This window comes from Nicotiana tomentosiformis, chromosome 7 (assembly GCF_000390325.3).
Source record: "Nicotiana tomentosiformis chromosome 7, ASM39032v3, whole genome shotgun sequence".
Taxonomy (NCBI): Eukaryota; Viridiplantae; Streptophyta; class Magnoliopsida; order Solanales; family Solanaceae; genus Nicotiana; species Nicotiana tomentosiformis.
Window position 1 is genome coordinate 29,748,333 of NC_090818.1, and position 14,026 is coordinate 29,762,358.

Genomic DNA, 14,026 nt, shown 5'->3' on the forward strand with positions numbered 1-14,026 from the left:
CCGTTGGGTGATTTTGGACTTCGGAGCGTGTCCGGATTGTGATTTGGAGGTCCGTAGTGGAATTAGGCTTGAAATGGCGGAAGTTAAAAATTTTAAAGTTTGACCGAGAGTGGACTTTATAGTTACCGGGCTCGGATTGAAGTTCCAGGAGTTGGAGTTGGTCCGTGGTATCATTTGTGACTTGTGTGCAAAATTTGGGGTCAATCGAACGTGATTTGATAGGTTTCGGCGTCGTTTGTAGAAGTTGGAATTTTCTTAGTTTCAATAGGCTTTAATTGGGGTGCATTTTATGTTTTTGATGTTGTTTGAGGTGATTTGAGGGCTCGACTAAGCTCGTATCGTGTTTTAGGACTTGATTGTATGTTTGGTTGAGGTCCCAGGGGCCTCGGGTGAGTTTCGGATGGTTAACAGATCAATTTTGGACTTGGAAGACTGCTAAAGAATTTCTGGTGTCCAGTTCTAGTTTCCTCCTTCGCGTTCGCGATGGGAGTCTCGCGTTCGCGAAGGGTAGCTGATGGCAGGTGAGGATTTGACGCGTTCGCGAAGGTCTGTGTAGTTGGTGCATCGCGAACGCGAGAAGGTGAACGCGTTCGTGAAGAGGAGAGGAGGCAACTGAGACCCCACGTGTTTGGTCTACGCATTCGCGAAGCATAGGGTTAGCAAGGCATCGCGTTCGCGAGAGGTTCCTCACGTTCGCGTATGTAATGACCCAACCGGTCGTTTTGAGTGTATTACCCCCGATCCCCTATTTATTGCTTTCCTCATATCTTTTTCTGCTTATATGACTTGCCTGGAGATTTTGTTTTTGGTTTCGAAGTGTTTTGGGACACTTAGTCCTTACACGGAAGTTTAAGCCTTAGGATTTTGAACGTAGTCGGAACTGTGTGAAGACGACTCCGGAATAGAGTTTCGTCGGTTTCGTTAGCTCCGTTGGGGTGATTTTGAGCTTAGGGGCGTGTCTGGATTGTGTTTTGGAGGTTTGTAGCTGATTTAGGCTTGAAATGGCGAAAGTTAAATTTTTGAAAATTTTTACCGGTAGTGAACTTTTTGATATCGGGGTCGGAATCCGATTTTGGAAGTTGGAGTAGGTCTATAATGATGAATATGACTTGTGTACAAAATTTGAGGTCAATCGGATATGGTTTGATAGGTTCTAGCATCAGTTGTGGAAATTTAAAGTTTTAAATTCATTAAGTTTGGATTGGAGGGTGATTCGTGTTTTTATTGTTGTTTGAGGTGTTTTAAGGGCTCAACTAAGTTCGTATGGTATTTTATGACTGGTAGGTACGTTTGGTTGAGGTCCCGGAGGCCTCGGGTGAGTTTAGGGTGCTTAACAGATCATTTTGGACTTGTGAAAGATAGCAGATTTTCTGGTATTTTTGTTGCAGACTTTTCTTCATCGCGTTCGCGAGAGAAGTCTCTCGATCGCATAAGGCATTTGAGAGGCCAGCTGGAGTTCTTCTTCGCGTTCGCGAAGATGGGTCACGTTCGCGAAGGTTCGCGAAGATGGGGACGCGTTTGCGAAGGTTTGAGCGCTGTATACGTGAGGTGACAAGTATGTACACAGGCTATTTGTTGTAAAACCCGATTTATTTTACTGAGTAGTAATATGTTTTTCCTTTAATTTGAGTTATACCGTTTAAATGAGTATTAGTTTGTTTTCGTTCTTAGTTGGGCTATTCCAATATGTGTAGCTATCCTGTTTAGTCTAATATCGCATGTCTACGTGCTTTAATTGCTTATTTGAACTCTGTGAAGCATGCCTAGTTGATTTTCTGCTTTTCCTTGTTCTTTATCAGTATAACTGTAGAAATCTTGCTGTTAACTATTGTACTTATTAGTTTGAGCCGTTTGTTTACTTTTGAGACTACGAGGCGGTTCCTCGAGAGTTCTCCCTGCATATTTACTTTTGAGGCTACGAAGCAGTTCCTCGGGAGTTCTCCCTGCACATTTACTTTTGAGACTACGAGGCAGTTCGTCGGGAGTTCTCCCTGTACATTTATTTTTGAGACTACGAGGCGGTACCTCGGGAGATCTCCTCACATATTTACTTTTGGGACTACGAGACGGTATCTCAGGAGATCCCATATTGAGTATTTACTTTTGGGACTACGAGACAATATCCTGGGAGCGCCCTTGTTGTTATCACATTGTCTGTGTGTTGTTATTTCTTTGTGAATTCCTTCTGTTAAATTCTCTATTTTACTTAATTTTATTATATCACCTGTCTTGTTATTATATCCAGTAGGGACCGGACCTAACCTCGTCCCTACTCTACCGAGGTTAGGCTTGGCACTTACTGGGTACCAATTGTGGTGTACTCATGCTACTCTTCTGCACATATTTTTGTGTGCAGATCCAGGTACTTCTTATCAGCCCCGCTACTAGCTGAGAGTACTTGCTATTGTACGGAGAATTCAAGGTACATCTTCAGCGTCCGCAGACCTCGGTGTCCCCCTCTATTCTCTCATATGTAATTTACCTTCCGTACTTCTTTTGTTAGACTCTGGTGTATAGAGATACTAGTTTCCTTCTGTAGCTTGTGACTTATGAAGTTTCAGGTTTTGGGAAGATTGTGTATTTATAGAGTATTTGTTATTGTACATGCTGAGCAGCATTGTTACTAGTTATTTAGTTATCCACTGCTGTTAGTTGCCAAGTTTTACTTTTATTTTGTTATTTTCCGCAATTTGTTAGGCTTACCTAGTTGTAGAGACTAGGTGCCGTCACGACGTTATACGGAGGGAGTTTGGTCGTGACAAGTTGGTATCAGAACTCTAGGTTTGTAGGTATCGTGAGTCACAAGCTGGTTTATTAGAGTCTCGCAGATCGGTATGGAGACCTGTACTTATCTTCGGGAGGCTGTGGAACTGTTTGGAAAAAATTATACTTCTTTGATTCCTTATCGTGCGAAATTTGTTGACATTAAAAAATTCTAAACTTTTGTATTCTATTCTTTCTCACAGATGGTGAGGACTCATACTGGAGGAATTGATGCACCTGCGCCCCCTGCTAGAACCGCAAGAGGTCGGGCCTGGGGTAGAGGCCGAGGACGACTACGCGGTGTAGCCAGAGCACCCGCGCGCGCTGCGACAGAGGAGCCCCTAGTAGCTTTAGTTGGAGGGAAGGCGCCTGAGGTGCCTATTGCTGCACCAGCTCTCCAGGAGACCCTAGCCCAATTTATGAGCATGTTCAACACCTTAGCTCAGGCTGGATTGATTCCACTTGCTCCTTCCATATCTCAGGCCGGGGAAGGGGCACAGACTTTCGCATCCCGTACTCCTGAGCAGAGGGTCCAGCTTGACCAGGCCCCAGAGTTCATCCCTATGCAGCCGGTAGCTCCGGTTCAACACGAGACTAGGGACTGCTGCTTCCGAGGCGGAGCAACTCATACTTGAGAGGTACAAGAAGTACCACCCACCTACCTTCAGCGGATTGGCTACAGATGATGCTCAGGGTTTTCTGGAGGAGTATCAACGTATTCTCTGTACTATGGGCATAGCAGAGACGAGTGGGGTTTCTTTTACCAACTTCCAGCTTAGAGGAGCAACTTATCACTGGCGGCGTGCTTATGAGTTGAGTAGTCCGGATGAGGCAGCTTCACTTACATGGAATCAGTTCTCGGACATATTTTTGAGAGAGTATGTCCCTCAAAGCCTCAGGGACTCATGGCGCGCGGAGTTTGAGCAGCTGCACCATAGTGCTATGATTGTGTCAGAGTATGCAGTCCGATTCAGTGATTTGACCGGACATGCACCGGCCTTGGTTGCCACAGTTTGAGAGAGGGTTCGACGGTTTATTGAGGGACTCCACCCCAATATCCAGATTAGTATAGCCAGGGAGTTGGAGATGGATATTTCTTATCAGCAGGTTATGAGTATTGCCATGAGATTGGAGGGCATGCTTGCCCGGGATAGAGAGGGGAGAGAGGCCAAGAGGTCTCGAGAGTCTGGCACTTACAGCGGTACTCGTGGCCCAGCTGCAGTTCGACATGGTAGGAGTTATGTGAGTCGCCCCATTTATTCAGCTCTTCCAGCCGCCAGTGGTGTTACAGCCCCTGCTAGGCCCCAGGAGCCTTATTTTGCACCGCCAGTATCTAGTGTGCCTCCTGCTCGGGGTGCTTTTAGCGGTCAGTCCAGCAGACCTGACCCGAGCCAGTCACAGCAGCCACACTCTCCGAGAGCTTGTTTTGAGTGTGGCGACACCCGCCATATGGTGAGGGATTGCCCCAGACTTAGGAGGGGTGTACCTCCATAGACTTTCGAGCCACCGCATGCTCCACCGGGTCCTTAAGCTATGATTCCAGCACCAGCTACCACCCCACCTGCTCAGCCAACTCGAGGTGGATGTTGGGGGGTCGAGGTCGCCCTAGAGGGGGAGGCCAGGCCAGATATTATGCTCTTCCGGCTCGTACAGAGGCAGTTGTTTCCGACTCTGTCATTACAGGTATTGTTCCGGTCTGTCATAGAGATGCGTCAATATTATTTGACCCAGGCTATACATATTCATATGTGTCCTCTTATTTTCCCCGTATTTGGGCATATCTCGGGATTTTTTGAGTTCCCCTATTTATATGTCTACTTCTATGGGAGATTCTCTTGCTGTGGACCGCGTGTATCAGTTGTGTTTGATTGCTCTTAGTGGTTTTGAGACCAAAGCCGATTTATTATTATTCAACATGGTAGATTTTGATGTTATCTTGGGCATGGACTAGTTGTCATCCCATTATGCTATTCTTGATTGTCGAGCTAAGATTGTGACGCTGGCTATGCCAGGTTTACCGTGACTAGAGTGGAGAGGTACCTTAGAGTATACTCCCAACTGTTGATACCCAATTTTTTCCTCATATTTTCATATATATATATATATATATATATATATATATATATATATATATATATATATATATATATATATATATATATACACACACTTTCAAAATAGTACGTATGCATCATCATTTAGTTTATAAACATATACAAGCATTTTTCATAATTTTTCTTTTCTTTCATAATTTTTAAAGGCTTTAAATCAATTTATTTATGTATTTTTTATTATATAAATATCTAATAATTACCCTCCAAGTTAGTTTTTGATGATTTAATCATCTAAACTTATCATTTATACCAATATGAGGTTTTAAATATTTTCAGGGCATTTCTTATAATTACATTTGCATTTTTCATGGCTAAATTGCACATTTTGCAATAATAGCCCATATGCATGTATAATTATGCTATTCTTGATTGTCGAGCTAAGATTGTGATGCTGGCTATGCCAGGTTTACCGTGACTAGAGTGGAGAGGTACCTTAGAGTATACTCCCAACTGTTGATACCCAATTTTTTCCTCATATTTTCATATATATATATATATATATATATATATATATATATATATATATATATATATATATATATATATATACACTTTCAAAATAGTACGTATGCATCATCATTTAGTTTATAAATATATACAAGCATTTTTCATAATTTTTCTTTTCTTTCATAATTTTTAAAGGCTTTAAATCAATTTATTTATGTATTTTTTATTATATAAATATCTAATAATTACCCTCCAAGTTAGTTTTTGATGATTTAATCATCTAAACTTATCATTTATACCAATATGAGGTTTTAAATATTTTCAGGGCATTTCTTATAATTACATTTGCATTTTTCATGGCTAAATTGCATATTTTGCAATAATAGCCCATATGCATGTATAATTATATTATTTATGCAGAAAATAACTTTTTATATTTTTATAATGTTAAATAATTTTTTTAATCATTTCATGCACAAATTATATTTTTGTTATTTATTTATTATGTTTTTATAAATTATTTATTTGTTAAAATTGGGTATTTAAAATCTAACCCTAAATTCCTTCTAATTTAGGACCTAACTACCCAAACATAGCCCAATTACCCCTGGACCAAGACCAGTTAACCCAACCCCATACCCAATCGCGACCCGTTTAACCACCAGACCCAAAACCCTTTTAAATCGCGGCCGTTGATCTCTGAGATCAACAGCCCACATTACACCCTCCCTTTTTAATTATACCCAAACCCCTAACCCTAAATCATTCCTCACCGCCCGCCGCCCTTGAATCCTCTCATCTCTCATCTCTCAAACCCTAGCCGTCTTTTCCCCAATTTTCTTTCCTAATCCCACCGGACATGGGATTACATAGCTGTTTCTTACCATATTCTACTTCCCCTGGTACTGGAACCTTCTATATACCGCTTGGATAAACCTGGCAAGCAGATCTCATCAACTTAGAACCAAAGCTGGTTCAGTTCCTTGACCTTTTCCGTCTATGTTCATTCTTGTTCTTTTATGGTATGAATCTATGTGTATTTCTGTGATTCCTACTCACCCTAAAATTAGGGTTTCAGATTCTTTTAAATCGAACCAAGTCTGGTTCGATTCTTTGATTTTAAAAGGTATTTCTGTCTATGTTCATCTTATTCTATGCAGCATGTGATTTTTACCTTTTATTTATTTTAGATTTCTGCCGATTGTGTACTTACCTAAAATTTGGGTTTTGAAATTTTCTCTTTTCCTTACTGATTTTGATTTCTTTCCTTTCTAGTGTTTGATTGATGATTTTCCTTGTTTGGATGTTAATTTCTACAACTATATAAACCCCTCCCCATCCCCCATTGAGACGAACTTGAATCGTTAATGTTTATTAAAAAACTGAATTTATCGCTCTTTGTTCTCTAAATACTCTTGTTCTATATTCTGGTTCCTCGCCAGCTGAAAGCCAAGGCCAGAAATTCTGGGTTCTTTCTACTGTGGACTTTGTTCTTTCTTTGTTTTCGCTTAACTGGTGAATTGCTGAACTTTTGTCACTTCATTCCTATTTACCTGTCATTCACATATGTTTTCGCTTCTGAAGATTGTAATATAATGTGTTTTTTGGGCTATTCTTGTATGCAATCCTGATTGCTTTACTTTAATTTTTGGTCTCTCTAATCTTCACTTCATTATGTTGCTAATCTGAAATATGCCTAAGCCTAATTTGAGTAATCAAGATTCTCTTAATTTCGTTTAGCCAATATGTTATTGCTCGACATCTCTTTGGTGTTTAATCCTGCTTAAGGTTGTCCATTCTGTTATTCGAATATGCTCCATATGCATAATTTGAACTTCCTTTAGATTAACTAGTCTATTAGGTCAGATTTGAATGCTTACACTTACTGTATGACATGAGTTTATCTTCCCTTTCTGTTCTGAATCTCTATAATGGAAATCTTGCATAGGTAGTATGTTTTAATTCTGTGTCAAGATCCTGTTCTATCAATCATGACTAGTTCTCAGTTAATATACCCCTTAGCATGTTTTGGCTCACTTGATCCACTAATATGTTGTCATAATTTGTATTTTCCTACTATCCCTAAATGTTGTTCTGCTACCTGATGTGAAGTTAACATGGCTATCTTGTGACACTAGCATCTGTACTTAACATAATTTGGACCTTTTTCCTGTTATGAGTCTGTGTACTCCAATCCTGTAAACCTATTTGTTAATGTGTAACTACTTATACACTAGGTGTTGAACTTGTTCTTCTAAATCTTGCTAAAGGTGTTCTTAAAACCTAAAGCTTGTTTGATTATTTGCGTTATGTGCCCAACTTGACTATTTTTGTACCCTTCAGTTCTGTCCCTCAGCTATTGTCCACTCTCCCTCATTATCATTTATGTTATTCTGAACTCCTTATTCCTAGCCGGCTGAAAGACAAGGCTATCAAGGCTCTTGCCACTGACCTCCCTAGTGTGAACACTGCTCAGGGTTCATTTGAGACCCTTGTGAACTCTGACACACTAGGATTTGGTCCCTAATCTTTCCTCTGAACTGTCTTTGTTAACCTCCCTAGTGTGAGCGGGTTCTTGAAGCCCTTGGGAACTCTGACACACTAGGGCCTTGGTTCCATATGCTCAACTCTGTTTTGTGCCCACTGGGTGAATCACTCAATTCCTGGCTGCCTTATGTCCGTAAAGATGTAATTTTGGGCTGTTATGAATTATGAGAATGAAGGCCCGGCCTGGCCAGGTGTATCTTTGGGTCTGTTGTAGGCTCCCTATAGCTATTCTACTTTGTAATTTATTCTATTCATTCTGGGTTTGTAATAATTCTTGTAATGACATTTTGGGGCATTAGTAAAAATGGGAAAGGGATTTTATCTTACACTTGCATTAAAACGGGTAGAAATCCTGCCTATAGTTTCGTTACTTAGCTAAAATATGTTATTATGCTCAAACATGTTCAGTTGTCATGTGTTAGAAATCATGGCTATAAGTATTCTATTTTGCTCAAAACGTGTTACTTTTCAGTTATTATAGAAATCTTGCCTATAGGTATCCTATTATGCTCACACATGTTCTATTATTATGTGTTAGTAATCTTGCCTATAGTTTCTTCATTTGGTTCAAATGTGTTCTACTTCTGCTTGCTAGAAACCATGCCTATAGAATATTGAATGATGAATGTCTCAATGTGCACATAGGACTCTGTTTACATGCGGCTTAATCTACAGATTTTGATGCCATGACTATAGGATCTAAAAATTAGTTTTAATTATAGAAATCATGTCTATCGGGTCTAAATCAGTCTTAATTATGCTTTGCTCGTTTCTTCAACACTGTGCTAATCATCACTATTAGATATCATGCCTATAGGACTCGATTAAGCAGTTCTGAACATATTCTTATGATTGTCATTGTCAGTTGCTGCGAGAATCACTTAGGCATTATGACTATAGATTTAATCTCTTATGCTTGTAATCAGTAGGCAACTATATAGGCTGTAAAAAATTGTATTAAAAGGAAAAAGCTTGTAAAACTGTATGCTTATGAAATCCGAAATCACATAGAGATCTTGCCTATAGGATTCTGCCAACTTATTAAAATCTGCAACTGTTAATATGAATCAGTTTGCGTGCGTTTGTTGTTTAAGTGCAAAGGCTAACTTGAGCCCTTATTTGCTTATACGTGAAAGTCCAAATTGTTTTGCATGTCATCTAGTCTTTTCTCCTTTTGAGAAACCTAAGTTAAAGTCTAGAACCACTCCGAGATAGAGGTCCAAATGCCTCTTGGACCATAGGCATGGGACGGGTAGTGCATGCATAGGGCACGATTTAGAATCAACTAGTGCGCTTTAGGTAAACAACTTAAAGATAGTAATCGGGAAGCAGGAGATGATAGTCTGTGTCCGCTGAATAATACGAGTAACACCCCACCTCGAGAGAGTTATGAAGTATTATTTATGTTGCACGGAGTGATCCTTTAGGCTAAAACACTTAGGACCCCCCCCACCTTTGTTTAAAAGTCAATCATTTTTATTTGCCCAATTTTTGTCTCTTCTTCTTATTTAGACTAATTCATATAATTCGAGTTCGGCCGGGACCCATCGTTGTGGACCTCGAGGAGTGCCTAACACCTTCTGCTCGAGGTAATTTGAGCCCTTACCCGATCTTTGGTGATGCAACTGGTTAATCCAAAGTTATCTGCAAATAGGTGCCCTAACGTACCTTAATCCGTTCGGTGGCGACTCTTCTCTCTTAATACCCTTCCTTAAAAGAGTTGTCACGTGCCAAAGCCCGATTTCGCGAGAAAAAGGGGCGCGACATCATGGTGACTCTGCTGGGGAATATATTTTAGGCTCTTACCATTGCGAACTTGGTCTATAAGAATTAGTCTCTTCCGATAAGCGTGTCTTTATTATTTTGCTGTTACTTGAATATTCCGCTCCCATTTTTCCCTTTTATTGCTACATGCACACCCTCTTCCCTATTTTCCCTTTATATGAACTCATATGCAACTCTTCGCTTAATTTGGTTATAATGTGCATTTCCCCTTTATTTCCTAATCATGTTCACTGGATCCAAACTTTTAAAATTTGCTATATCATGTCTCCCCCAATCCTTACCCCTTTATTTGCTTTATTACAATTCTTTCACATTACGCGAATTAACTTCTTCCATGTTTTTCTTTCTTTTATGTCTTTATGTTTATTTAATACTGCATTTACTGCTTTCATCATGCAAAATACTTGACAACATGTTGTTTTATCTTTGCACAAAGCATGCTCTGCATCATATTCCACTCGTGCGTACTTAATACCATAGAGGCACTTGATGAGTGTCCGCGCTCTTCCTAAAATCATCCTTTTAAATTTGGAACGGCTTATTTGCGGTAAAACTAGTCGATCAGCGGTGCAATCGACGGTTCCATGCCTTTCCCTCTCAAGTTGTCCACTTGAGGGTACCAGTCTAGACTCTTCTAGAAACCCCCACTCTAATATTAACTGTGCATGCATCATGTCTAAACCTAATATGGGTTAGAACGCTATCCGCGTGATAACTCTCTAAGTCAAACCTTGTCCAAAGCCCATCGGGATTTCCATAATCCCAACGGGCACAATCATGATATGTGCATTATTTGGAGAAAACGTGCCGATATGCTAATCATTAATGCGTAAATGTCGAATCCGGAGGGGGAAAGGGCTAACTTTATCTGTTTTGCAGAAATGAGGCACGAAGTCCCCAGGTTCGGCATGGTTCAAAGTATCCCACCTTTGTTGCTAGATTGGTCGAAAAATCTCTCGCCAAGCGACAAAAACCATGTAAAAAGAGTTCTCGGGAATTTACCTTCTTTGCTAGAATTTAGCCAAACAATGTACTGATTGAGGCTGCTACTATGTTCTGGGATGAGAAGAGGGATGTTTTCCGTTTCGGTGACATAGAAATGACTCCCCTTCTAGAGGAAATAGGAGGCTTTGATGGGCTTCCCTAGGACAGCCCTGGTCTGTTGGTATCGAAAAATCGCACTTCTCGAGGTTTCTGAAAATGATGGGTTTTAGAAGGAATGATGAGTTAGTCTGCCTAAAGAAGTCTTACATTCTATTCGACTTCCTTTATGAGTGCTATGGGCACAACAAGTCCTACCATATTTATCGTGATAAATTTGCTATCACCTCTCTGGGTTGGATTCATCGCCGGGTTTTTGTGTTCATTGTCTGTTTTCTGGGGATGCTGGTATTTCCAATACAAGGAGAAAGGATTCACACTCGCTTAGCTATTGTTACTAAGACCCTAATGAAAGGAATTGAGGGACATACTTACACTATTATCCCAATGATCATAGCGGAGATATAACGAGCCTTGGACTATTATAAGAAAGGATATATGCATTTTGAGGGTTGCAATCTGTTACTGCAAATATGGCTGTTGGAATATCTTCAAAGGGGACAATACCGTCAAGAATTTCCGCGGCGACCATGGAATGACCATATAGCTTTTCACCATCCGAAAAGAATGACTTCTATCCCGGATAGGTTTGCACAACCAGGAAACGCTATGGGCTGGGTACACTTCTTTAGCAATTTGACTGACGACAAGGTCCATTGGAAGTTCGAGTAGTTCCCTACTAGTGAATTCATCATCAGGTCAAGATATGTTCCTCATCTAGTGCTAATCGGATTAAGGGGTATCTATCCTTATGCTCCTATCAGAGTCATGAGGCAAGCTGGGAGAAAACAGGTTATACCACGAGTTTCCAAAATGGTTCATTACAAAGAAGATTTCCAGGGGAATGTCATTCCATGCAAGTTCGAGGCACAACATATGTGGCATCAAAAGATTATTGTGGAGAAAGATACCGTCGAGCCAGACATGTATCATGTCGGCCATGTGTACTTCTACCCATCATGGTTGGTCGATGACATAGCAGGAGAGGTCAAGCTAGGGGTTGATTTGAGGAATAGGGTCATAGACGACGCTGCTGAAGCACAAGTCAAATACAGGAGGTTGCACAAAAGGGTCTTTGAATCTGAGTCCAGGCATTTAGAACAGCATAAAGTGGACATGGAAGCAATCAATGAATGGAGGGGAATCACTACTAAATCAACAGAAAGGTTGGAGTATTTGGAGCAGGGTTTGATGGAACTTGAGGGAAAGATGAGGAAAAGGGTCTCGGATTATCAGAACACAGACGACAATGAAGGAGGACATCTAGCAAGGGCGTATCTGTTATTGGACATGCGCGACCTGGGGAATCTGATTGATGGGGTTAAGAAGGCCAAGCTTGGAGAAGGTCCCTCTGGGACCAAGTAGATTAGGGGTGATGTTTTCTAGATTCGTTTTAGAATTTGACTGTAGTAAGGCAAATGCCACTAGTGATTCTTTATAATTATTATCGTTTTAGTAGAGATTTTATCTATTTATCATATTAATGAAATAATGCAGTTATCGGCATTGAGTTTTCTCCAAAGCTATATGTCGCTAGGCCTACCTCGGGCACGATGAGGTCCCCAAATTAGGACGCGAATTCTGCAATACATGTTTAAATATCGTAAATATCCTTTTAATACTCTTTATGACTTGTTTACCTTTTGTTTTTCTTCTTTTTTTTTGTTTATTCCCATCGCTTAAGGTTGGTTTGTGCATACTGGCATCATCGGCATAGCATAGCAGATCTAAAGGTCCTCCACTTCCTCCTCCTCCAAGTGATCCTACGAACAAAGGAAAGGCTAAGATGGATGATCTGAGCGGTATCAGGAAAGACAACGCTACACATGCAGAGAATGTTGAGACTTCGGATGGTCGGGGTACTCCGGCACAGAACGACTTGGTTTTGCAATTAGAGCAAAAGATACTGGAGTTACAAGGGGAACTTGAGCAGGTCCGTAACTTGGAAAACCTTTCCCTTACCCTGAATGTTCCCGACATCAACCAACAAAACATCCAAAACTCAACATCTCCTCAAAACACACAAAACCAGCACCCGCAAAATCCTCCCGCACCTTATCAATACGCTGCGCCTCCCCAAAATCCTAATCCTCCACCAGCACCAACTCCTCCACGGCATCATCATCATCTGACCCAGCACCCACAAACCACCACATACCATACACCTCAGAATGCACCACAACCTACTCCTGACCTGCAAAACTCAACCAATGACCACCATTATGCCTAGATTCCCGGAGTCCACCAAAGCAATCCCATATATGTGGAAACCTTACTCCACACCCCACAACAGACCCTATACATACCTGAATCCACCTAGAAGGACCTGCTCATCAAAAATATGGCAGAGGAACTCAAGAAACTTACCGGTAGGGTTCAAAACGTCGAAGGGGGCAAAGGCGTTGAGGGTTTGAATTATGAAGATTTGTGTATTCAACCGAACATAGAACTGCCAGAGGGTTATAAACCTCCCAAGTACGAAATGTTTGATGGAACAGCTGATCCGAAGGTGCACTTGAGAACATATTGTGACAAGCTTGTAGGAGTTGGCAGGGATGAAAGAATCCGCATGAAGCTGTTCATGAGAAGGCTCACTGGAGATGCCCTGTCTTGGTACATCAGTCAGAACCCAAAGAAATGGGTTAATTAGGAAAGAATGGCATCAAATTTCATGGATCGATTCAGGTTTAACACAGAAAATGCACCAGACGTTTTCTACATCCAAAATTTCAAGAAGAAGCCAACGGAAACTTTCCGTGAGTATGCTACTCGGTGGAGGTCTGAAGCTGCAAAAGTAAGGCTAGCGCTGGAAGAAGCACAAATGAATAAGTTCTTCATCAGAGCGCAGGATCCGCAATACTACGAAAGCTTGATGGTTATTGAAAACCATAAATTTTCTGATATCATCAAGTTGGGAGAGAGGATGGAAGAAGGGATCAAAAGCGAAATTGTGACAAATTTTGAAGTACTCCAAGACACAAATAAGGCCATGTAGTTAGGAGGTATCTCCAAGAAGAAAGAAGTAGGTGCAGTAATGGTAGCCCAAGGTCCGAAGTCTCCTCTCACATACCAAACACCTCCACCCATATATCAGCATTCACCTCCTAGATATCGACAACCTGCCACCAATTACCATACATATAATACCCAACCCGCACACTACCACTCACCACCAGCCCGCCAAAACTACCAAAAACCTAGACCAAATTTCGACCACAGACCCAGACAATACACCCCAATTGCTGAACCTATAGACTAACTGTATGAGA

The 14,026-nt window shown here is 40.9% G+C and overlaps 1 protein-coding gene across 1 annotated transcript; it reads left to right on the forward strand.

Moving 5' to 3' along the window:
* The first annotated feature begins 13,413 nt into the window (after positions 1-13,413).
* Positions 13,414-13,752, forward strand: LOC138895417 (uncharacterized). The gene has a single exon (XM_070180102.1). The coding sequence runs from the start codon at positions 13,414-13,416 to the stop codon at positions 13,750-13,752; it is 339 nt and encodes a 112-aa protein (XP_070036203.1).
* The last annotated feature ends 274 nt before the right edge of the window (positions 13,753-14,026 follow it).

Bases quoted from the DNA above. Each gene is read 5' to 3' on its own strand.
- LOC138895417 (XM_070180102.1), top strand. From the start codon at position 13,414: ATGGCATCAAATTTCATGGATCGATTCAGGTTTAACACAGAAAATGCA.